This window comes from Colias croceus, chromosome 20 (assembly GCF_905220415.1).
Source record: "Colias croceus chromosome 20, ilColCroc2.1".
NCBI classification, from domain to species: domain Eukaryota; kingdom Metazoa; phylum Arthropoda; class Insecta; order Lepidoptera; family Pieridae; genus Colias; species Colias croceus.
In genome coordinates, this window is record NC_059556.1 from 9186684 (window position 1) to 9211356 (window position 24673).

At 33.0% G+C, this 24673-nt stretch overlaps 2 protein-coding genes across 6 annotated transcripts; one reads left to right on the forward strand and one right to left on the reverse strand.

The window, feature by feature from the left end:
• Positions 1 to 572: 572 nt before the first annotated feature.
• Positions 573 to 9179, reverse strand: LOC123700872 (gamma-taxilin). Its single transcript, XM_045648233.1, has 7 exons — positions 9042 to 9179; positions 8223 to 8552; positions 7290 to 7487; positions 6526 to 6810; positions 5845 to 6018; positions 2372 to 2488; positions 573 to 1960 (listed from the first exon to the last, which is right to left on the reverse strand). Exons 1-7 carry the CDS (start codon positions 9105 to 9107, stop codon positions 1346 to 1348), a joined length of 1785 nt encoding a protein of 594 aa, XP_045504189.1. The 5' UTR covers positions 9108 to 9179; the 3' UTR covers positions 573 to 1345.
• Positions 9180 to 10348: 1169 nt separating this feature from the next.
• Positions 10349 to 24465, forward strand: LOC123700861 (skin secretory protein xP2-like). 5 transcript variants are annotated; one of them, XM_045648214.1, is made up of 3 exons: positions 10349 to 10424; positions 22810 to 23013; positions 23377 to 24465. In XM_045648214.1, exons 2-3 carry the CDS (start codon positions 22815 to 22817, stop codon positions 23676 to 23678), a joined length of 501 nt encoding a protein of 166 aa, XP_045504170.1. In that variant the 5' UTR covers positions 10349 to 10424; positions 22810 to 22814; the 3' UTR covers positions 23679 to 24465. The 5 variants fall into 5 exon arrangements, with proteins under 5 accessions (XP_045504170.1, XP_045504172.1, XP_045504171.1 ...); XM_045648216.1 differs by having other exon boundaries at positions 10355 to 10424; positions 22847 to 23013; XM_045648215.1 differs by lacking the exon at positions 10349 to 10424 and adding an exon at positions 10618 to 10633 and having other exon boundaries at positions 22847 to 23013.
• The last annotated feature ends 208 nt before the right edge of the window (positions 24466 to 24673 follow it).

Sequence of the window (24673 nt, forward strand, 5' to 3'; positions counted from 1 at the left end):
ACTTTTCTCTGTAATCGAGCGATGACAACACAGAGGTGAAGGTTGCATCTTATTTTTAGTTTAAATTGTAATGGCATATTTATTATTTTGCTTTGATTGGAAAATAAAGTTGAAACCATAAATTCTTAGCCTAGCGGTACCTAGCGCGTTACAACACCAGGATCGAGTAAACTTTTAACTTATATTAAAAAAAAAAATGTTTATTTTTTTCACGATATTTTTTAGATTATACATAATATTAAAAATAATTTTGATCCAATCGTAATCAAGTCATTATTCATTATTTAGATGAAAAAAAAATGTATATTCTTCATTCTTGTTTTATGGTCACCCTTTTCATACTACTTGCATTCATTCATGGTAACTTGTTGGTAACAAAACTATTTATTTTGTTTTATTATTATTTATTTCATTCAATTTCAATTGAAACATGTGTCCAATGATTTCTGTATTTTTGGAAATAGCGCAAACGTCGAAAACAAAAAAATATTATATTTTAATTTTTTTTAGGTCTGATGAAATAAATTGCATATCGAGCGTGAACTTAAACTGAGGTTTAAATAAAAATCCAATTGACACATACAAAACTTTATTACAAAAAACCAAGTCATAATTCGCCTGCGGTCACCACACTATCGTATAAAATTTAACAAATGTTGAAAACAACCTACTATGTACATTCAACTGTAAGTCAAAATTATATATTTTAGGTATTACCACTTTACCTAGAAATTGACTTGAATTTAAACAGAAAAATTAACTTAATAAACATTAACAGCTTAGGCAGTATGTAGCGTAATTAATTACTGGATTCTTTAATACTGCTCGAACAGTCCTAAGTATATAGAAGAGATGATTGACATAATGTATCGAAAAATATAACATGATCATATTTTTTCATTTAAAAAACGACTTTTAAATGAAACTCAAAAACTGCGTAGTTTTAAAAATAATGAATTAAGTTTGAAAATGATCAAGTCTTTAATTCCTACTTTAATACGAATCAATTACAAGAAAATCTACACAATATAATACTAACTGATCGAATCACTATGATTTGTCAAAAAATCGTAGGTTCACATCAATATTTCGAAAAAAAATATTTTTTGAGACTTCTTAACATTGAACATCGTATTTATAAGTTAAATACTTAAGTAATCAAACTTGATGCACATTATATTATTCCATACAAATACTAGTTTTTGACTAGATTCTAATTTAACCCACACAAAAACAAAACATGCTATTTACTGTAATGTTAGGTCGATCGGCACAACCATGTAGTATAAAATCAACCCATTTGAGACACAGTATCAAATAACACTTAAGAAATTAAATTCAGTCCTTATTCTTCTGTCACAACTTGTGTTTTATCATTTTCTTCCTTCACAACTTTTGTTTTATCATTTTCTTCTGTCACAACTTCTCTTTTATTACTATCATCAACTTTTTCTTCCACTTTAATATCTTCTTCAGGTTTTAATTCAACACCATTGCTTACATTGGTATCTTTATTTTCACTTACAATTTCTCCATTAACATTATCAGAATTTGGTTTGATTTCTTCGTCATTTTTAACATCTACTGGTTTGATTTCGTCATCATTTTTAACTTCTATTTCACTATTATCGTTCACAACATCTAAGTCACAAAGGTTAACGTTCGCTTCATTTATAGCGTCTAAGAGATTCTCCATAGCTTCAGTATCTACTTTTTCTTCTGGACTTTCACTAGATTCTTTAACTTCACTAGGTTTTTCAATTAATTCTTCTTTAGCTGTTTCTTCTGCCTTTTCTTGTGCTGCTTTTTGTGCTTTATTTTTCTTGGATTTGGACTTTTTCTTTGGCTCTGGTTTCGGAGATTCCTCTTTTTCTTTCTTGGTTGTCAGTGTATTTAATTGTGTTTGTAAATGCGCGAGACTTTGCCGCAGTTGAGCGCAGTTCGCTGCCATAGCATCAACCTGTAACAGTTATTAAGTATTGAGTCAATAAGTTAACTTTTTGATATTCTTACAGACACTATAAAAGCAGGTACATATTCAAATTAATAATTATATAATGATTTTAGCTTTTTTAATTGTTGATAAGTAGCCAATGTCTCTAAGATCTTAACCTGAGACTAAAATTTCGCACGGTATACACTAATTTCATTGAAAGATGTACCTATAAATAGACGGAATTTCTCACTAGAATTTTTTGGATCATAATATATTAAGAGAATCTATTATTTAATTGTTGACATCGATTATTACATCATATTGAACCTTTGCCAATAATCAACCTATAAAAACAGATCAACAGACATTTTATCAGTAAGGATATTACAATTTTTTTTTTATCAAACCGAAATATTACACATTTTATAATATTACCTTAGCATCATTAGCAGGCTGCGATGGTGCTATAACAGGAGGTGGGGGTAACGCTGGTAGCGGCGGTCGCTCTATGTTGTGCTCCTTTAGCGTATTCAATAGCAGAGTACGCTCGCCCTACAAAAAGTTATGTAGCTGTAAGTTTGTACAAAATCGTTGTATTCACGCGCGGCCTGTAGATAGAGAACATAGCGTACGGGATGTGGGTGGGTGGTTGGTAGTACTTTAATCAGTCGAAAAAAATTCCAATTTTAGGAAGATTAGAAAAATGATTTTAACAATAGTTAAGGAAAGGAGAATGCCCATTTTTGGTACTGGTTTTTCTCATGCATCAAGACAACAATACTATTAAAAAAATCTCGGCAATTTAGAGGCCTTCTTACCATCGGAAAATATATTTTGAACAGGGAATGTTTTGTAAAATGTAATAAGACATGTAATTGTTTAGATCCGTTAATATTATAGATTTAGTGTCCATTACCGTTTACATTTTTGGTACAGGTTTTTCTCATGTATCAAGATAAAAATACTATTTAAAAAAATCTCGGCAATTTAGAGGCCTTCTTACTATCGGAAAATATATTTTGATCAGGGAATGTTTTGTAAAATCTAATAAGACATGTAATTGTTTAGATCCGTTACCATAGATTTAGTATCCATTACCGGTTACCACGGTAACCAAGCGGTAACTATTATGACATTTACTATGGTAAATAGCTAAATGTATTAATATCGATTATTGTTTTCATTGAATTACAAAAAAATCAATTAACATAAAATCACTCTGTAAGGTATTGTTTATACACTGTAGGTTGTTTTAACATAGATAGTGAAGTAAAATAATATAAATATATATATATAAAAAAATATTATTATGACATAGCTTGGTAGGTAACCAGTTATTTCTTATTTGTTTCTTTCTTCGAATATGTAGTGAAAAAATGATTCAAACAACAACAACAATATGTAAACCGAATAAAAACTCTATTGGCATTTTTTAAATATATATTTAGGTTTTCTTGAAATCCGTCCCGGAAGATTTCTGGTGCCTACCTGCACTAGCCGATGAACAGATAGACTTTGTCTGAAAGCATAAGCTCTACGTATAGATTAAAATATATGTTAAACGAAAAACAACCTTCAGACGATAAAATACTACCTAAATCACACATAAACCTAACTAAATCGGGTTTATTTAAGTTTCGAGGTAAATTCACATTTTTCTCAATATCTTGAAAACCCCTGTTTTTATCACAAAAAAATCAATTGGTAAAAATCTTTTGAATATCGAAGAACCCTCCAAAACCACTCTGGCATTGACGCAACACTATACTGTGGGCCATACTTTCATGGGCATTCTCCTTTCGATTGACAGAAAAATTGCGATAAGTCAGGAAAAAATTCTATAAATCAGGAAAATTTCTCTAGGTCGAGAAAATTTCTATAAGCTGGAAAATTTCCATAAGAAAGGAAAATTTCTATAAACAAGGAAAATTTCTATACGTCAGGAAAATTTTTATACGTCAGGAAAATTTCTATACGTCAGGAAAATGTTTATAAGCCAGGAAAATTTCTATACGCCAGGAAAATTTCTATACGTCCGGAAAATTTGTATAAGTCAGGAAAAATTATATATGCCAGGAAGATTTCTTTACGTCAGGAAAAATTCTATAAGCCAGGAAAATTTCTATACGTGAGGAAAATTTCTCTTTGCCGCAAAAATTTCTAAGCTGGAAAATTTCCATAAGAAAGGAAAATTTCTATAAACAAGGAAAATTTCTATACGTCAGGAAAATTTTTATACGTCAGGAAAATTTCTATACGTCAGAAAAATGTTTATAAGCCAGGAAAATTTCTATACGCCAGGAAAATTTCTATAAGCCAGGAAAATTTATATACGTCAAGAAAATTTATATAGATAAGGAAAGTTTGTACAAGTGAGGAAAATGTTTATAAGCCAGGAAAATTTCTATACGCCAGGAAAATTTCGATAAAACAGGAAAATTTCTATACGCAAAGAAAAATCCATAAGTCGGGAAAATTATGATAAGTCAGGAAAAAATTTTATAAGTCAGGAAAATTTCCATAAGTCTGGAAAATTTCTATAAGCTGGAAAATTTCCCTAAGAAAGTAAAATTTCTATAAGCAAGGAAAATTTTATACGTGAGGAAAATTTATATAAGCCAGGAAAATTTCTATCCGTCAGGAAAACTTCTATACGTCAGGAAAATTTCTATGCGTCGCGAAAATTTCTATACGTCAGGAAAAATTTCTATAAGTCGGGAAAATTTCCATAAGACGGGAAAATTTCTATAAGAAAGGAAAATTTCTAAAAGTCCGGAAAATTTCTATACGTCAGGAAAAATTCCATAAGTCGGGAAAATTTCTATACGTCAGGAAAAATTCTATAAGCCAGGAAAATTTTTATACGTCAGGAAAACTTCTATGCGTCGGGAAAATTTCTATAAGCCAGCAAAATTTCTATGCGTCGGGAAAATTTCTATAAGCCTGGAAAATTTCTATACGTCCGGAAAATTTGTTTAAGTCAGGAAAAATTATATATGCCAGGAAGATTTCTTTACGTCAGGAAAAATTCTATAAGCCAGGAAAATTTCTATACGTGAGGAAAATTTCTCTTTGCCGCAAAAATTTCTATAAGTCAGGAAAATTTCTCTTTGTGGGGAAAATTTCTATAAGTCAGGAAAATTTCGATAAGTCAATAAAAATAATATTATAGATAAATTATGATAAAATACGTATTTAAGGCGATAGAAACGATTCAACTATAAATTTATTTTTAAACATGGTATGTATAATAAATAACCTTATATTTCGTGTTTCTCAGAAATAATTCAGAAGAGAATTTAATAAAACGGTTCCGTGAGATGGGAGAGGATACGGAAGATTCCTCTAAGCCGTTGTTATTTATATTGTGAAGTTAATATTATTATTTATTTAATTAAGTATTTAATTTGATAGATAAATTAAAAAATTTAATCAGAGAGATAATGTAAAAAGAAAATTTGAAATATGTGTTTGCCATATAATTTTTCATAAACTATAATGCAAAAGCAGTAGTGTATTATACTTTTCCCCATACATCCAGATGCAGTTGAATGAATTTTTTTCTATCACAAACAATCATCGATTTTAAATACAAAGATGTAATATTAGTTAGTCACTTTTAGTGTCATATAATATTATGTTTTACCGTTACCATTATCGATTAATTTACTAGTACTTGGCTGTAAAAAATACTCCAATATATTTAATTTTCATTCAAAAACAATCCACTCAAACACACATATTTTATAGTTATCCCATTGAGCCCCTAGCGGCCCGATCAGTCCACGACATAATAGATTTTCTATTGTGTCTGTGATTCCGGGGGCTGAGTTATTAAAAAAACTCAGACGATATAGAATTTGAAAGCCTTTTCATATAAGAATCAAGGCGTCAAATCTCCAGCTCACCTGCAAAGTCCGGCACAAGCTCTGCATCTGCTGCAGCTGCCTATTGGTAGCGGCTGCTCGTTCCTCACCGGCTTGTCTCTCACCACACATGTCGAGGAGGGCAGTTTGGGACGTCTCCCACTTGCTCTTCCACGATAGAGATTCCTTTTCCAGCTTTTGGATCTTCTTTGACATCTGTGTTGTATTTTTTTATGTGCAATACTATTTGTTTCGTAATCCATACTAATATTATAAATGCGAAAGCAACTCTACTGAACTACTGAACCAATTTATCCCGGAAATCCCACGGGAACGGGAACTATACGGGTTTTTCTTAGTCTGCGCGGGCAATGCCGCGGGTGGAAAGCTAGTATTATATAATTTAACTAGCTGCTTAACATGGCAAATTGTTCACCTGATCATCAATTAGATTGGTTAGTAGTGTTTTTTTTTTTAATTGAAAGATTAACTATAGGTACATGATACTCTACTTGATATTTACCAAAAAATCTATGTTAACGAAATCAATATTCACGCATAGATTGCCTATATCATACAGATATTAATTACCTTTCTGTTTAAAACAAAGTTTAAAAGTTTAAATTTAAAAGTAATATACTCAATGTTGTGACTTGTGACTCAGTATTAATTTTTGCAGGTTTATAGATCGCAGAATTCTCAAAATAAATTACAATAAATTACCTTCTCCATCTGTTCCTTGAAACCGCCAAACACCTGGTTACTCTTAACCAGTGCATTCTGGAACTCGTCATATTTATCCGTGTACACAGCCAGCTGGCCCTTCAGTGCTGTCTCCGTGCCCTGCAGCTCCATGATCTTCGACCTGTACTGCGCTAGGGTCATCTTCATCTGTTCAGCTTCAGCAAGCAGCCGTTCCTTCTCCGCTTGATGCTCGAGAGCTGCCTTTTGCAGCTTCGCGTCTGATAGTTGAGATTCTAGCGCCATTTGTTTTGCCATTTTGTCAACCTGTATTTGGTTTGAAATTATAAGGTTTTATCATATTTTGTTAGAAATAATTGGTGTGAAAATAAAATATTTTAATTGTTTGTTTGATTATAACCTGTTTAAAAAAAATATAACATTTAAGAATTATATTCGATTGTCATAATTTAGCTTGTAATATTATACCATTGCAAACATGATACTGCTTGAGAAACATGGTATCATTGTATCATGTTCCTCACGAATAGCAAAATTTGAATTGAATCCTCTCGAAAACATATAAAAATTTACCCATTGAAAAGACAATCATTGCAAAAACTACTAATAACACAAAAAAGAGCAGTGTCCCGAGCACATGTGTAACAAGTAAAACTTCATTGGCAAGATTCAAATACCAAGCCTTACTTGGTATTGCCATGACGCGATCTTGAAATTATACTCTCAACGCGCATAAAGAAGTTTCACTTCATGGTTTAACAAGTATACATAATTCAGAAACCAACCTGTTGCTCCCTCAACTGATACTGCTGCACGACACTCTTAAACTTCTCTGTCATACTGATATTATCATCTCTAAGTTTAGCATTTTTCTCATTATTTTGTTGCAATAGCGCTGTGATCTCTGTCAATGTATTTTGAAACTTTGCCTGCGTTTCTTTACGACGTTCTTCCTCCTCGCGTATTTTGAGCAGTGATTCTTCCTAGAATGTAGTATTGAGTACATAAAGTATTAGTGAATACAAGATAAAGATTTTAGTAATTTGTTATAGGAATAGCACATTGCAATGCTCACTCATATAACTTCAACTGCATAGATGTTGTTTTTCTTTTTTAACTAAATGTATATTAACGGATGATTTGAAGGAAATCTAAAACCAGTGGTATTTTCTATGATGTTTATGAGATTTTAAACATCCTATGCGAACATACACACATAAACATGTCATTACAATTACTTGCTATACATATATAGATACCACAAGACAAAATTAAAATAGTATAAATGTGCCAAAAGACACAGGCGGTTAGGTCTGCCTGGTTTTTTACAGAAAAAGGAAGCTGTTATAACATATACTTTATTAAAAAAGCCTTCATTTAGAAGCTCTTTTTAATCATCAAATTACAAAGAAATTTCTCAACATTTTGAAAAGAAGCTTCTTCGTTACAATATAATTCACTGAAAAGTGTTTCAAATTGGTTGAGATGGTTGTATTCACAACCATCTCAATAGATGGCACGTGGGGTGTCCCTTAGACACTGAACTGAAATTGAATGCCATAAAACCAAAAATATCAATTTCAAAGAAGCTACTACAGAGAAGAGCTAGCATAATTTTACACTGTTTAAATTGTATTTGCATTCTGTTACAAGTAAAATCATAAATGTATGTGACGAAATAAAAATGTATTTTACTTTCAAAATGAAATAGAACATACCTTAATAGCTTTATTATGTTTCTGTAACTCTCGGCACAGATTCTCCAGCTTCGATTTAACCAAAATTGTCTTATTATACTCATGTTGCAACTGTTCTTTCTCTTTTAACAACAAAGAATACCGTTTATCTGACTGTTTGATATAAAACTGTAGTTTTTTATTCTCATCTGCGGTTTGAACATATTTTTTACACACTTGTGCTAGTTTCTCATCAGGGGATGATATAGAATTGAGCGATTTCATGAACTGTTCAACATTTTTATCGTCACGACTGAGGCGGTCCTCTTTTTTGTTCTTTTTCGGTACTTCTTGGGGTGGTGGAGGCTTTTCCTGTAATGGATTTGAAAATTGGCCAATTATGGTTTGTATTGAAAAATATTTAAAACGTAGGCTAAAATATTAACCTTTAATGATTACAAGATAAGTCATAAAAAGAAAACAGAAAGCTTCAACAAGTATATCCTTTCATATTATTTGAATTAAAAAATCTTGCAGACTGTGATAGGGTGTTTTCATATTTTTACCCGTATATAAGACTACCATGAGGAAATGTGCCATGGAATAAAAATAACGTAAACACTGTTTTGGCATTGTGCCAATTCCAGTAATTTTTGGATAGAGGTTAGTTTTATAGAAAAAAATAATGATATCGTTATATTAAGCCGTAAACCTCCTAAGCCAACATGTTTTTTTCTTAAAAACATATATTATTTCAATTCCTTCATAAAAAATAGCCAAAATTTATATGAAATTGGAAACCGACATTTGATAGGTTTTTATTCTATTTATAATACGAAGTATTATTTCCCATAAACTTACTTTTGTATCATTCTCTTGTATCGGTTTTTCTGTATTCTCCTTACTTACTTCCTCTGCAACTTCCATTTTTATATAGTTTTAATATAATTCTCGTTTAATTCTAACTTGAAGTTTAACGTTATCACCAAACAACGAAAAATATACCTCACAGATATACCTGTAGGAATGTGCTAAAAATAGTGTCAATTCGAAATAGTATCGATTTAAAGAAAGATACAGAAATCGATTATATTTTTAAGTTGTTATTCACGTTCTTTTCACGTGAGTTGTATTCAAATCTTTTATCTTTTATTTAATAAAAACCCTGGCGCTACTTTTTCTTACATTTTACATTAGAAAAATAATTTCAAAGAAACATTACTTTTCGTCTTCGTTCATAGATTTTCAATTAAATTAAAAAATATAAGTATTTAATCTATTGATAATTTATTGACTGTTATTTGCATTTTTGCATATAGCTTATGCAATTTTTTAATCAATGTTCTCATCACACATATGAATAGCACCTACTTGCTCTGTGGAATAAAAGAGAATTTAATCGATATATAGTACTTCACTAGTTTTCGTTCAGAAATTAAAAAAATCGGTATCGGTATCATCGTCTATAAACAACATCTAGAAACACAAAAAATGTAGGCTTAGATAACGGCAAACTATTATTTAATTGTTTTAGTTTATTAGAGACATAATAGGAAAAATACTGCGTAATTTATTTATGTAAAAAGATTAAATCTGCATTTAACTGGTTTTTTGCAGATATTACTCATGCGTTGCCAGTAAAATAATTTACCATTATTTAGGTTAAATCTAGAAAATGACATACTCCTAATTAGTTTATCAATTCGTCTAATAAAAATACTTTAATTATTATATTACAGACAATATAAATCAACCTGAATTTAAAATATTATATTAAATAATAAAATTAAAAAATTGCTTGTGCACAACTGCTTCCTGCGCGATATTATAAATTATAATATGCTTAATGTGAGCTAGATTTCACGTTTGAGTTGCGGTCATTCAAACATGTGGATTACCATCTGAAAAATGTCTCTTAAAATAGTTAAATGAAATAATGATGGATTTCGTTCAGCATAAAATCATTAATCGGGCTGTATTAGAATTATTTGGTTTTATAATTCTTTGATTACGGGCATTTCAAGTCGCTATTTAAACTATTTTTATATACTGATATTTTTGATATTCTATAATAGTAAAAAACTTAGTAAAAAATCATTATTGTGCACTAGAATATTATGGACCATTGCAGTTTAAATTCATAACACTTGCAACACTCTAACGTCAAATGTCAATGTCCGTCAGCCGTCCCTTTTCAGCATCAATTCAATTTCATTCTATTGAAAAGAAGGTGATCGTTTGCAGGTGAGTAATGTTTTTTCTTGTGTTAAAATACGTTGTTACTTTAAAAAGTGTGTCTACCAACTGTTAAAACATATATAAGTGTTTACTAAACAATATTTAACGGATACGATAGTTGATAATGTGGTATATCGCGAATTTGCCGGCCGGAAAGCATCTGTTAAGGCCGTTATTTTTCAAGACTTGAGGTCAATGAGCTCCGCTACTCTAGCGTTAGTATGGGCGTTTTAGCATATTTGCAAAGATAAATTGCATTATATCAAAGTTTTCTTGCTCATGTTCACCGTTAGATATGAATACCGCAGCGATGAGCTGGTCGCTGTCAAAATATAGTTACGCTAACTCTGGCTTTCCCCGTTCTTTGTTAAAACTCTTTGTCCTTCCGTTAGTTATTACCGCATGAATAATTTACACGATATTACTAAAAACTGTATTTATTTACTATTTTCAATGCATGTTTGATAAGGTTGCCAAAATTATTCACGTTACTAATTATCTTATCCGTTTCTTGTGATTTCCTTGCACATTAATTTCATATTGTTGTCATGATAATGTTATGACAGGATTTGTGTGAAAATTTCGGTGATTTCATCGATTGAGCATATCTTATCACTATTTCTTTAATGTTATTGCCTAAGGTTATTGCCCTACATGGAAAATTACTTTCTTTAATTCTATAGAAATTTTAATCATATTAGCGTTATAGTAAACTAGCGGTCCGCCCCGGCTTCGCCCGTGGTACATATTTTGCAATAAAAAGTAGCCTATGTCCTTTCTCGGGTATCAAAATATCCCCATACCAAATTTCATGCTTATTGGTTTAGTAGTTTAGGCGTGATGGAGTAACAGACAGACAGACAGACAGAGTTACTTTCGCATTTATAATATTAGTATGGATTGCAATATGATTCATAATTTAGTCATAAGATATAGATTATGTTGTTTACACATTCTTTTTATTAGTTTATCTGGTAAACTATTTGTGAAAAAATAAATGAGTAATGTAATTTAAATCTTATTTAATTAACGGGTACAGATTCCAAGCTGTGGTTGGTAGATCAGTGCTTATTCATAGTCCAGCTTCATTAATTTGCAAAAAAATATTTTCTATAGCATAATAAAAAATAAAAATAAAGAAAGAACATGTCTTAAGCCTTGTTTCCACTTGAGCATGCTCAGGCGAATGAGCGGCTCATTTGGCCGAGCCGCTCAAGTGGAGACGTCTGAGCACGCGCGGCCCGAGCATGCTCAAGTGGAAACAAGGCTTTAAATTTTCATGCACATTGAACGGAGCTTACCTTTTATTTTGTACTAACGATCCGCCCCGGCTTCGCCCGTGGTTCATATTTCGCAATAAAAGGTAGCCTATGTTTTTTCGCAGAGAGTAAAGATTGTCTGTGCCAAATTTCATCAAAATCGGTTGAGAGGTTTAAGCGGGAAAGCTTAACAGACAGACAGAGTTACTTTCGAGTTATAATATATGTAAGGATTCTCTCAAGTTATATTTGTTGAATTGTAAGATAAAAATAAAATATTATTCAAATTCAAAGTATCACAAGCAATAACAAATTAACTTTTTAATCTTGACGAAGACATAATGATTTAAAAATTTTATTTCCTTTGTTTTACATTATGGTATAAATGAAACAAATTAATAATAACTATGTGTTTTAAACATCTGGATAATAATAAATCGCGTTTAAAATCTGTTAAAAATAATATAAACACTAAGTATTTTGTTTGAAGTAACGCTATCAAATACTAACATAATTTCAATTCATATATTTCTAACTTGAGCACTATATTTAAGTTAATGTTACACTTGATTTATTTCTTCTTCACTTAACTATAATAAAACACACTCCTCAAACCCTTTGCTCTGAAGTTTGGGTTATTTTTAGTTCTAACAATGTTAAAAGATTTATAGCGATGCTTGTAAAAAGCTTTTTGTATACAGTTCATTTTTGGCTTTTTAGTTGACTTATAAACATTTTTTTTTTCTATATGTACTTATGGAGAAATCATATTGTAAAGCATATGTAACTATATCATATTGTAACTTTTTGCAATTCTTCTTGTGACATATATTTTTAAAACATAAGAATCAAGCGAAGATTGAACCGGTACTTACTAGGGAAGCGCGTACCATCTTAGACCGCATCTTAGCTTTCCATCAGGCGAGATTGTGGTCAAGCACTTCTAAATAAAATTATAATAGGAACTTGATATTAAAAAAACATATACTAACAGACCCTTAAACAGACCTGATAAACAGAGGAGAAATTTTTACAATTGAGATATTACACATCCCATTTGATATTTTAAACTTATCATTTTAGTATGACAACAGGCAGCAAACTTAAAATCACACCCTATATATGCCTATAATTTTTATCAAAATGCAACAAATTGTAGACTAACAAGTCTATTGCAATAAATGGAGGCGTAACGACATTTGCAATATTCATAGAAGCAACAATCACACAAATTACCATTGAGACAATAGACAATATATATGTTAAGCCAAAAACGGTAATCCTCTACCATTTATGGTGTGATTGCAGATCGATTCAATGTGTTTCCTAGGCTGCGGTTTGCAAAACCAGTAAGCTGATATGTATTGCATTATTCGGTATTTACTTGCAGTCCCGGATTATTCGTAAACGAAATACGGTCCTGCAGGCACCCCATGTAATCGTGAAACTTTCAGGGCCCCAAAGACACGTAATCCTTTTTGAAACTAAATGGATTATGGTTGTCTACTCGTACGTAGTTATTTAAATGTTTCTATCTAGATACTAATATAATTACTGTGACTGTTATTTACATACATAGGTATATGCCATATGATACGTAAACGGGTTAATTAAATTGTTTAGGATAAACATATTCTGGTGGTAGGTCCACCACTGAGAATGTAGAACAGGCTACATATTTCTATGTATTTTATGTATGATAGTTGTACATATTTCTTTGTATGTTCACATATTTCGTTAAAAGTTACCACCGAAAACATTGCGTAACGTTTTGTTTTCCAAAAAAGGCAAGACGTCCAAAAGTAGAACTTTATAGCTTTGCCCTAATCCGGCCCTGTCAAAATGGGGTCCATGTATGGTTTCACATGACTAATGAGTAATAGGGGATGATTAGCATGTATGCTCCAGGGGTTTTTCCTGTAATTAGCGGTCGTGTCATCGGGGTTTTTTCTGGCTAGCCGAAGGGTTGTTAATGATAAATCAATACACGTAAATTATGTACACATCCATGTCTGACTGTGATTCATAACTATACGTCACGGGAAAGTTGTTAGAGTCGTATCATAGAAGATAAAGACATCGCCATCAAATTTTGTGGCTTCCTTATTAAGCTAGATTGTGAAATAATGTCCCGAAGGAAGCTTCACCTCACATAGGTATTCAAATAACCATGCCTAAAAATACCCAATGACTTTTTAGCTATTTGAGTCGCGTCGTGTGACGAATATAGTATAACATGTATTTCATATGATGAGGATGCTTCTACTGTAGATTGTTTCTGGAGCATTGCACATAGTCCATGAAGTAAAACAATTAAACAACCTATTTTCTTGTATCTAAAATCTTGCTAACATAAGCACTGCTCATTTTATTCAGTACCAAGTTATATGCGTATCCGAGTAGGCTTATCTCCACCTAACATCGAGGTCAATAGCCATAAAGTGCCAAAATATAGCGAGATACCGTCTCAGTCTCGACTTGAAGGAAAACAAAACACTTTCGCATGTCCCGTTATTAATTTACGTTCACTTGTAAATCCGTTTTGTTTTTATTACTATATTAGTCGGCAGTAATCGCTCATGCAGTTGCCTGGGAGAGATCACTTTGATGCGATAGGGCTGCGTTTCATACGATCTTATATTCTATGTTGTTGTTTTCTTGCCTTGTACGTACGCGTATTTTTGTGAAGAGATGAATTTGTCGGTAGTTATCTATATCTATAGAATCAAATGAATTTGAACATTCTTTAACCAGTAGAAATTCCATTATTCTTGTCAGACGATTATGTATATATATATTTTATTAGATTTTAATTAAATTTGTAAGAAACGGGGCGTCTATAAAAATTATAAGATAGAGTCAATCATTATCCGACTACAAATGGCTACTTGAAACATAAGTAGATAAAATAAAGATATTATATAGGAAGTGCAATGTACTCTCAAGGTTCGTAATTATTTTCTACTCGTAAGCACCACTCGACTGGCATCCATACTAGATCTGACTAGGTCAATTAACATTACAACGATGCCAGATAACTTCCCTTTATAGAACTACATGCCCATATTAATGTACAATACTTAAACTTAACATTTTAAAATATATGATGAATTGAAAAGGCCATATAAACAAATTTATAGTATGTACTAGCTTGCCGCGCGCGGCTTTTATTCATATATTAAAACTAGCTTCCGCCCACGACTTTGTACGTGCATCCCCGTTTACCCGTAACCGCAAGAATTTTGGGAAATCCTTTCTTAGGGGACGCCTACGTTACGACATCTACCTGCATGCCAAATTTCAGCCCGATACGTCCAGTGGTTTGGGCTGTGCGTTGATAGATCACTATATCAGTCACCTTTGAATTTTATATATATACTAGTGGTCCGCCCCGGCTTCGCCCGTGGTACGTATTTAGTATCCTATATCCTTCTCCTGGCTCTAAACTACCTCCCTGCCAATTTTCAGCTAAATCGGTTCAGCCGTTCTTGAGTTATAAGTGGAGTAACTAACACGACTTTCTTTTATATATATATAGATAGATTGTCTTCAAGAACCACTCTTATCTAAAAAAATCTCATCAAAATCCGCTGTGAAGTTTTAAAGATTTAAGCATAAGTACCTATCATTTAAATAGAGCCTGAAAGACTAACTTACTCTATATTTTTTCCAGACAAGTAAGCTAAGCTAGGCATATAATTAACCTTGATGTTTCAACCATAGTATTAACTATTAAGCCGCTATATTTTGTATCCAAGCCCACGCTTGGTTTACTTATTCGGCTTAATGTTAAGGAGTACTAATTGTATGTAGTTTATATTGTAGGTCTTCATTTGAAGTCTAGTTTCCAATTAAATATTATGTGTAATCGAGGAATCAACTTTTTTATAATATGCTTTTACATTTTCTCCGGCGTTTTGGCTCTTCTTATTTAAATTTCTATACATTTCAACTAAACTTTTCTTGTCAAAACGTATTAGTCCATTGTAATGTTACATTTTTTAGGCCTAATCTTGCGTTTTTTAGAGGGCGCAATTTTATTTTTTTGATATGTACCTAATAGCTTCTTATTTTTTGTGATACCTAGCTTCACACTGACCCCCCCGGTCAAGCTTGGTGATAGCTTCACACTGACCAGATCTTCTTGATATTATAGCGTTCTACCAATCTCTTCAACTTTATCATATTACAAGTTTAACGATTACTTAAAACATGTCGGTGTTTTCACTTTCATAATATTCGTTACAAATCCCCATTTCCCCATATGGTAACGCGATACCCTTGCGTCACTGGTTTACTGTTTAGGCCTAGACTTGTCATCCGCGATAAGTCTTCCGTGTACGCATTATTTATTGGTCATAAATAAATCTTTAATTAGTTAGCTGGCTGGGACATCACTACATAGTATAAAACACAGTCTTATACATACTATGTTGTTGATGCGGTTTTTTTTTAAATAGATAGTGATTCAAGTGTATATATAAGTGTAGTGATTAGTATTAGGTTTTAGACAAAGCGGGCGAAGCTGCGTGTGGTATGCTAGTTAAAACTATATTCCACTAGCTGTGCCGCACGGATGAACCCGCTAAATGAAGAATAAAGTTTTATCCAAATCCGTCTAGTAGTTTTTTCGACAATAAGTACATACCTACCTAACAAACATACATCATTCCTCACAAACTGTCGCATTTAGTATTGATTCATATTGCACAAATTTTTAACACGTTAGACATTTTGAATGCAAACCACATGTTATTATTTTATACTCACTGGCCTAACCATCTGTTCTATCGATATTCCATCTAAAACGTCGTCTCTTCTTTAAGGGATTTCAACGAACAACTATTTTTTAATTAAAAGAGATATCTTGTTAATATATGATTCATTTTGTCGGGATCGATTTGGGAATGTATTCCCTAATTCGTGACCATAACTAGCTTGTGCGATGACATCATTCATAACTCGTAAGGCAAATAAGTATATTGTTATGTCATAAAAGCGGATTAATCCAGTTAAGCTTGGTTATAATGTTTGTAGGAAAATATTTACTAAAATTAGGCTAAACTGAAATCAACATTATGTTACGCAAACGAAGTCTGGTTAAATTTTAGTAGATTCGCAGATCCATTTGTAAGTAAAAAATAAAAAAAAAAAACAAGTATTAATGTTAGTAATTACATATAAAACTAAAACTAATTCCACACGATAAATTAATAATTGTAGCCAAATCGAAGATTTGTAGGATTTACTAGACGAGAATTTAAAATTAGGTTTCATGTTGTTTAGTTACCTAGGTTAGGTTAGTTTAGATTTACAATCTAAAGATATAGCCTTCGTAAATATTATAATAGGTAGGTATGTAGTAATAACAATTCTCAATATTATGTCTATAAATTTCACACGATTTGATTTCTTAAAACAAACGTACTTATTTCAACAATGCTTGCAATACCGTGAGATCGTATGTGACAAATATCTACAGTTAAAATTGCATAGCAGTAAAGTAATCTATACTAATATTATAAAGCTGAAGAGTTTGTTTGTTTGAACGCGTTAAACTCAGGAGCTACTGGTCCGATTTGAAAAATTATTTCTGTGTTAGATAGCTCATTTATCGAGGAAGGCTATAGGCTTTATATTATCATCAAGAGGAGCGGAGCAATGCGTGTAAAACCGCGGGGCACAGCTAGTAGTACTGATAAAATTGCATAAATTGATTTGTAAACCGTTCCGGTCCAATTTGTCGAACTAAGATAACTGTTTGTTTAACATTATCCTTTCTAATGATTAAATTCGAAAGTCTGTCTGTCTAAGTGTCTAGTTATCCGTTACGGTTACCTTAAGCTCATGATTCTTAAAAAATTGCATCGTGATCGTTGTTTCAATGCAGTTTTGATTTTCAATGTGAAACATTGTTATAAGAATACTAGCGGTCCGCCCCGGCTTCGCCCGTGGTACATATTCACGTTTTCTCTACATAAGAACCATCCTCGTACTTCAAGGAATATAATAAAAAAAGAATTAAAGAAATCTGTTCAGCTGTTCTAAAGTTATGCGCTTACCAACACATTTTGGGAATTGGGGTTCATTTTTATATTATAGACTATATCTAAAGATTATAATATATTTTACTCCCTTTTTTGGAATTAGTCCTGCTTATTGTACAAAACCTTCCTTAAAACACTGTTAAGCATCAGTAGGTAGGTACAGATTTTTCATCGGTATGTTGATTTTACTCGGAAATACAAAACTGGTAACTATATTTATACGGGTAGATTGACAAAACGGTGTCAGTTTGCAAATTTGTGTTGTGTAATAAATATCCCACCAAAAACATTTTCATGTAAAATGTTGCCAAGACGAGCCCATATGACTCGCACTGTGAAAAAGTTATCAGATCTCATGTAGAGCCAAGCTTCTAACACTACACGCCCAAACTCTACAAGGCCTAACTTCACAAACTCTACACCTTAGTCAAAATATATGGCTTGGCCATTTCGCTACATTCACATCGGCGTAAGGTGAAAAATTAATTAATTCACTGTTCATTACTTTTGTGTTATACAATAGTTCTTGTAGTAACGAACGGCCAAGCCACATATTTTGACTAAGGTGTAGAGTTTGTGAAGTTAGGCCTTGTAGAGTTAGGGCGTGTAGTGTTAGAAGCTTGGCTCTACATGAGATCTGATAACTTTTTCACAGTGCGAGTCATATGGGCTCGTCTTGGCAACATTTTACATGAAAATGTTTTTGGTGGGATTTCATTTCTTTTTGTAAGTTGTTTGTAACAAAATTTTATATGTCGATTAAATTTTTAATTTTTTTTTAACAAGGAGTACCTATGCATATATATATCTAGGAGAACCAAGTTTTAGATTATTAGATAGCTTCATCAAAGCTCTAGCGTCATCAAATTTTAATTTAAAATTACAGGTCTCATACAAACTCCCATCCCCTAGTTTAAGGGGTTGGGGGATGAAAGTTACAAGTTTTATAATTTTTTTGTTGTTTGTGTGCTAATAATAGCTTACATACAAAATTTCAGCTTTCTAGGACATTAGGAAATACCTTAAGAATTTTGATGATCATCAGTGAGTCAGTGACGAAATTAGCGTTTTTTAGATATAAATAAAATCTGAAGTATAAAAGCTAATGTAATTAAAACTTAATATTTTCAATAAGTCCGCTATTGGAAATATATCCCGAAAATTTTGTTGATCTAGCATAATCCAAACCCAAGTTATGAGGGTTCAAAAAAACGTCGAAGCGCTTCGAGAAAAGGTAGGTAGTGCCCGTGCGCTTTGCTTGTTCGCTTGGCTCGTCTTGGCGGGGGCACTACCGTGCCCCCAGATTTCAGTTGATTAAACTAACGCCCACTCGTCCTTACCAATAATATGGTGTGCGAAAGTTTGTGCATCACGATTTTGTTACTATATTAATTGTTGATGTACCTACCTAATATAAAAAAATCCGTACGATAAGCATTCGCAGTTGGTCATCATCTCATTAGAGTTTTCCTTGCACGTACTGATACCTACACATTTATATGATCAATATGGTAGGAAAAACTTAACGTAAATATTATAATGCATGATTGATTAATCTTGGACATAGGACAGATGGTCAGCCTGATTCAATATAAATACATAGATATACTGTAGAATGGCATTTCTGAAAGGTTTTCTAAAATCTAAAAAGCAAAATACCTATTATATACCCATATCTCTTCTCAATAATATTGTAGACTAGCTTTCCGCCCGCGGCTTCGCCCGCGTTTTTAAAGAAAAACCCGTATAGTTCCCGTTCCCGTGGGATTTCCGGGATAAAACCTATCCTATGTGTTAATCCAAGTTACCCTCTATATGTGTGCTAAATTTCATTGTAATCGGTTCAGTAGTTTTTACGTGAAAGAGTAACAAACATCCATACATCCATACCTACTTACAAACTTTCGCCTTTATAATAGTAGTAGGATTTGCCTATATTATGTATAGGCCTGAATAACACTGATAATCTACTCAAAACAAGTTAGTACTTTGTTACAAGACACCTTTGAGACCGGTTCGCCATAGTAACCCTTAGCAAAGGTAATTCTGTACATAATTCCTTGAGACTTGCCTTTTAGTAATTCCTTGTATTTATTTTACTTGAGTACACTTTAAGTAAAAATAACGAAGGATTGAGAAGCCGATGTATTCGTCGTTAATTCATTATATACCAACGTTTTGTAAGATCTCCAAAGTCTTCTAAGTACTTTCTGCTACAAGGTGCTATTGAGCGTTTAAACTTCGATTAAGTCTTAAATAAAGTTTCCATAAACAAAGGTGTCTCAGAAACAACTAATATGATGACCGTCAGGCAATAAATGGAAAAGTGATTCCGTTTATTTCGTCAAGAAAACTTAAAGGAGTAAAAACAGAGAAAGTAAATTTGTTAATTGGACCACTTCGCGTGATAACATGAAAAGTGATCTACCGAGCCACTATTTTATTGTCCATCATACAATGATGTATTAAGTATTTAATCTCATGCCTCTTATCTTTCCTCTAACCGTTTATTTATAACTATAAGACATTGACTCACAATAATAAGTCCACATTTCTCATTACTCGATGAATAACGGCATTTTTAGCATTTTATTGTGTCGGAAATGTCTAATTTGCGTTTGCATTCACCATTATATGGGTAACGGTGTTTTAATATATGTAATTGTCGTGGATATGATTAAATTTTTATGGAGTTTTCATGTGTCACACACCTAGTTTTTTTTTTTCATAGAAAAAAAGCGACGATCGTGCATTCTTTACTCCACTACCCTAACTCGGGTCGTGTTTATCAATAATCACAAAATAAAAAAAAAACTTGAGGGGTGTCAAAACACCCGGATGCTGATGGAACGAAGTTTTAAGTTATAGAGGGACAGAGAAAAACAATTGCTCGTACAATTTATTCAATAGACATAGCAGTTTCCAATTATCCCTATCGTGCACAGAACTAGACAAATGCAAACATATTTCATTGCAAAAACCTATACAGGACTTGTCATACAATATCGCAATCAATGTTTCCATTCATCTATAATAATGAATCGTGAATCACAAGGCACAAACTACGCAAGCATACTTAGAATTCGCTATTGTAATATTGTTGTTCGGAGGATGTGCGCACGCGCCGGTAATGGACTTTCTATAGTTTTAATTGCTCTATTCGTGTCATTGTCTGCTTTATTTAGTAGTTATGTATGTCTATATTCTTTGTTGTCGATGGTCATGACTCTAGCCTCTAGGGAATTGGGGAAAATGCCTCGTGGGTTTCTATATAATAAGGTATTGATTAGATTCACATTCGTAGAACAAGAAAATGATAAGTACAGTAAACGAAGAGTTTTGGAGCTCGTTTGCTCTCTAAAAATCGTTGTTCGTCTAAATTTATTTCTGAAATTGTTTTAAATGAAGATAAAATTAATGACAGTTAAGTGAACTACAACAATAAATCTTTGTCTCTATTAGCAAAATTTATACATCTGCATTATGTTTGTGTCTTTGGAAGTTTTTCTTGGAAATCTGCCACACGATTGAAAGCAAAACTACCCTCCAATGTACAAATTGGATTACGGAACGGATATTGAATGTCCGTATACGCAAAATAAGGGGATTATTATAGGGTTTCTGTCAATGCATAAAATCGGAAATAAATATTAAGCTAACAGGTGAATAATCTATACTAATAATATGAAGTCGGTTAATAAAGGTGAAGAGTTTGGTTTGAACGCGCTAATCACGGGAAATACTGGTCCGATTTGAAAAATTATTTCGCTGTTAGATAGCCCGTTCATTGAGGAAGGCTATAGATATAGGCTATATATTATCTCGCTAAGACCAATAGGAGCGCAGCACTGCGGGTAAAACAGCGGAGCACAGTTATTTGATCATCGGTTAAGACGAGTAAAATTAAATACTTGTGCATGTTTCGTCACTGAAAATATAGTTTTTCTATACCTAGGTTTATTATATCAAAGATCATTAAATTTTTCAGTTCCTCTCGTTAGAAACGGCTTTTTGAACTGCACGATTTAGAAAACTAAACCGTCATAAGTGTTTCTAAACGAACCTTTTTAGACTTATAACCGTTTTAGTTTATAAATTTAATTATAATTTGTACGGAAAACTTATATATTGCACATTGCATGCGGGTAATACAGGAAAAATAGCTGTAGGTAATTATTTTGTGTCATTGAAAATGTCATTGACATCTTCTGCAGTAGTCTGCGGTTATACTATTACGGGAAAATAATTTGGCTTCAAGGATCGTGTTGGTTACACATTGCAATTTTAACAGAATACCTACATCTAATATATAAAAATCAATGCCACTTTTCGTTGTAATTCCATAACTCGAGAACGGCTGAACCGATTTCGATAATTCTTTTTTTATTATATTCCTTGAAGTACGAGGATGGTTCTTATGTAGAGAAAACGTTAATATGTACCACGGGCGAAGCCGGGGCGGACCGCTAGTAAAATATAAAGAAAAACATATTTGAAATTTCATTTTTAATACGTTTCTAATAATATTAGAAAATAGTTGAAATCTTCAATATTTCAATATCCATGTTCTGTCTACATTTTTCTTGCATTCTTATGATATAAGAAACATAACATTGTAATTTATCACTTCTCTTTTTTCTTCCGTAACGCAAAAACAACAACCGTGTCACAATTCATAAAAATCATTAAATTATCTTTCATTAATCATAATCTAACAGTTGTTGTTTATTCTTCTAAAATTTGGATCACCATTTTCACTCTAATGATGCTTTATATTATCTTTCCTTTCCTACAGCACATCTTTTCTGTCACGTTTTATTGAAGTGAAACTTCTTTAAGCACGTTGAGAGTAAAATTTAAAGATCGCGTCAATACCGTCACGTCATGGAGTAAGGCGACGATTTTGGTATCTTTGAATCTTGCTAACGACGTTTCACTTCTAGCACGATGGCTCGGCACACGCTCTTTATTATCTAACATCTAATCATGTTTATTCCTTATTGATGCTTTATCTACATATTCTTTCCTTCGCAGCTCATATTGTCTAATCATATTCATTACTCTTCTCTTCCTTTTCTCACACAGCCTTAATGTCGCGATCTAACAAAGCGAACACTTGCAGCTACACAATGACGTCGACATCGTTCAACGTAGGTCTGGGTGACGGGTCGAGGCTGTCGAGCCGCGTGCTGCGGCCCCCGGGCGGCGGGCACACCGACATCTTCGGCGGGGAGCCGGAGCCTCCTCGCGGCAGACGTCAGGTGCCTGCCGCTAGCGGGGCTATGTTTGGTGAGCGATGATTTAAATTATCTTTGGAATAGTCTATAGGGTAACAAATAGAAATATTTACTATTGTTGATTCCAGTTTGTTTTAATTGTAAGGGAAAACTTTATAATATGTTGTTTAATTTAAAATCCTATAACCAACTGTTGATGTCGGCTATAAAATTTGATAGAAACATTTTGTATAAATTTATAAAGAATAGAAAAAAATCGATCACGGGGCGGGACTCGAACCCGTTTCCTTTAACGCCAATCCGGGGCGGATGCTTGACCAATTCATTTTTTTCTACTCTTTATAAATACAAAAAAATACATCTGTTATTTTACCTAAGTTAATCTGTCACTCATATATTAATTCAATAATTCCAGGACATGGCGACGAACCAGTGAAGACACCAACTGCAGCTGAGACTCCAACTCAGAACGGTTCAAACGGAGCTCCCGAGCCGGCGCCGCAGCCCGAACCCGCGCAAGCTGCACCCGCGCAAGTCGCACCTGCGCAAGTCGAACCCGCGCAAGTCGCACCCGCGCAAGTCGAGCCCGAGCAAGCGAAACCCGCGCCAGTACAAGCCGCGCCCAAGGAGAGCCCCAAAACACCAGAACAACCCAAGACTGAAGCCCCCAAGAGAGTGCGAGTGCCCCCCGGAGGCTTCTCCTCCGGCCTCTGGTAAAACGGGAACGCCCGGGACCTCTACTGTGCCTTACATTATGTTATATGTAGACGATATCTTTGTTACTGATTGAATGAAACGCTGTGTTGACGGAGCTTAATAATTCGCCCAAGTATTTGTTGGGGTGTTCACAGCTGTGTGTTGACAAAATGTGCCAAATTTACGCATTTTGTACTGAAGTTAGTATGATTGTTGTGGTCACGAAGATAGGTTTACATATAGTCGGCCAGCCAAGTGCTAGGACGGTGGTCCCCAGCCTTTCCGCTTGTGTAAATCCTCGTGTTTATTTACTCAAACTATATTATACTTTACGTACACGAAGAATTTAATTTTTATTTTAATCTATATTTTTCGCTTGTGTCAAACTATGGCAAATATTGCCGACTCTACTAGACTAATGTACTGTAGTCACAAAAATTTATAGGTACTAACGAATTTCGCGTAGGCCTTTTTATTGTAAGGTTCATGTTATGGGTCGTTTCGATATGGTTTTGTTACGATGTGCATGAGTATAATTTTATTTTAATTCGGTAATTATTTACTTTTATAAATGGACGATCTAATGATTAACAATCGTCGCTAATGAAATCATATCAAAATGGGAGCTCGAGTTGAAAATGTATGAATATTTGCAATGTTGCTAGTTCACGACTGAAGTGTGTATCACAGGATTGTAGTTTGTACTTAAGAAATTTTCCGTTAGCAATTTGATAAGTTACGCCGCAAGGCAGTGCGATTATGTATGTTAACAATGTATTTTTATATGAATTAAATGCTATAAATTTTATGAGTTGTTTTATTTATGATGTTAAACCGGAGCAGAGATATATTATGAATTGATTTATGATGTTGCTAGTTGCTTCATATTAATTATGGTTTAATCTATATAATCTAATATATAAAAATCAATGCCACTTTTCGTTGTAATTCCATAACTCGAGAACGGCTGAACCGATTTCGATAATTCTTTTTTTATTATATTCCTTGAAGTACGA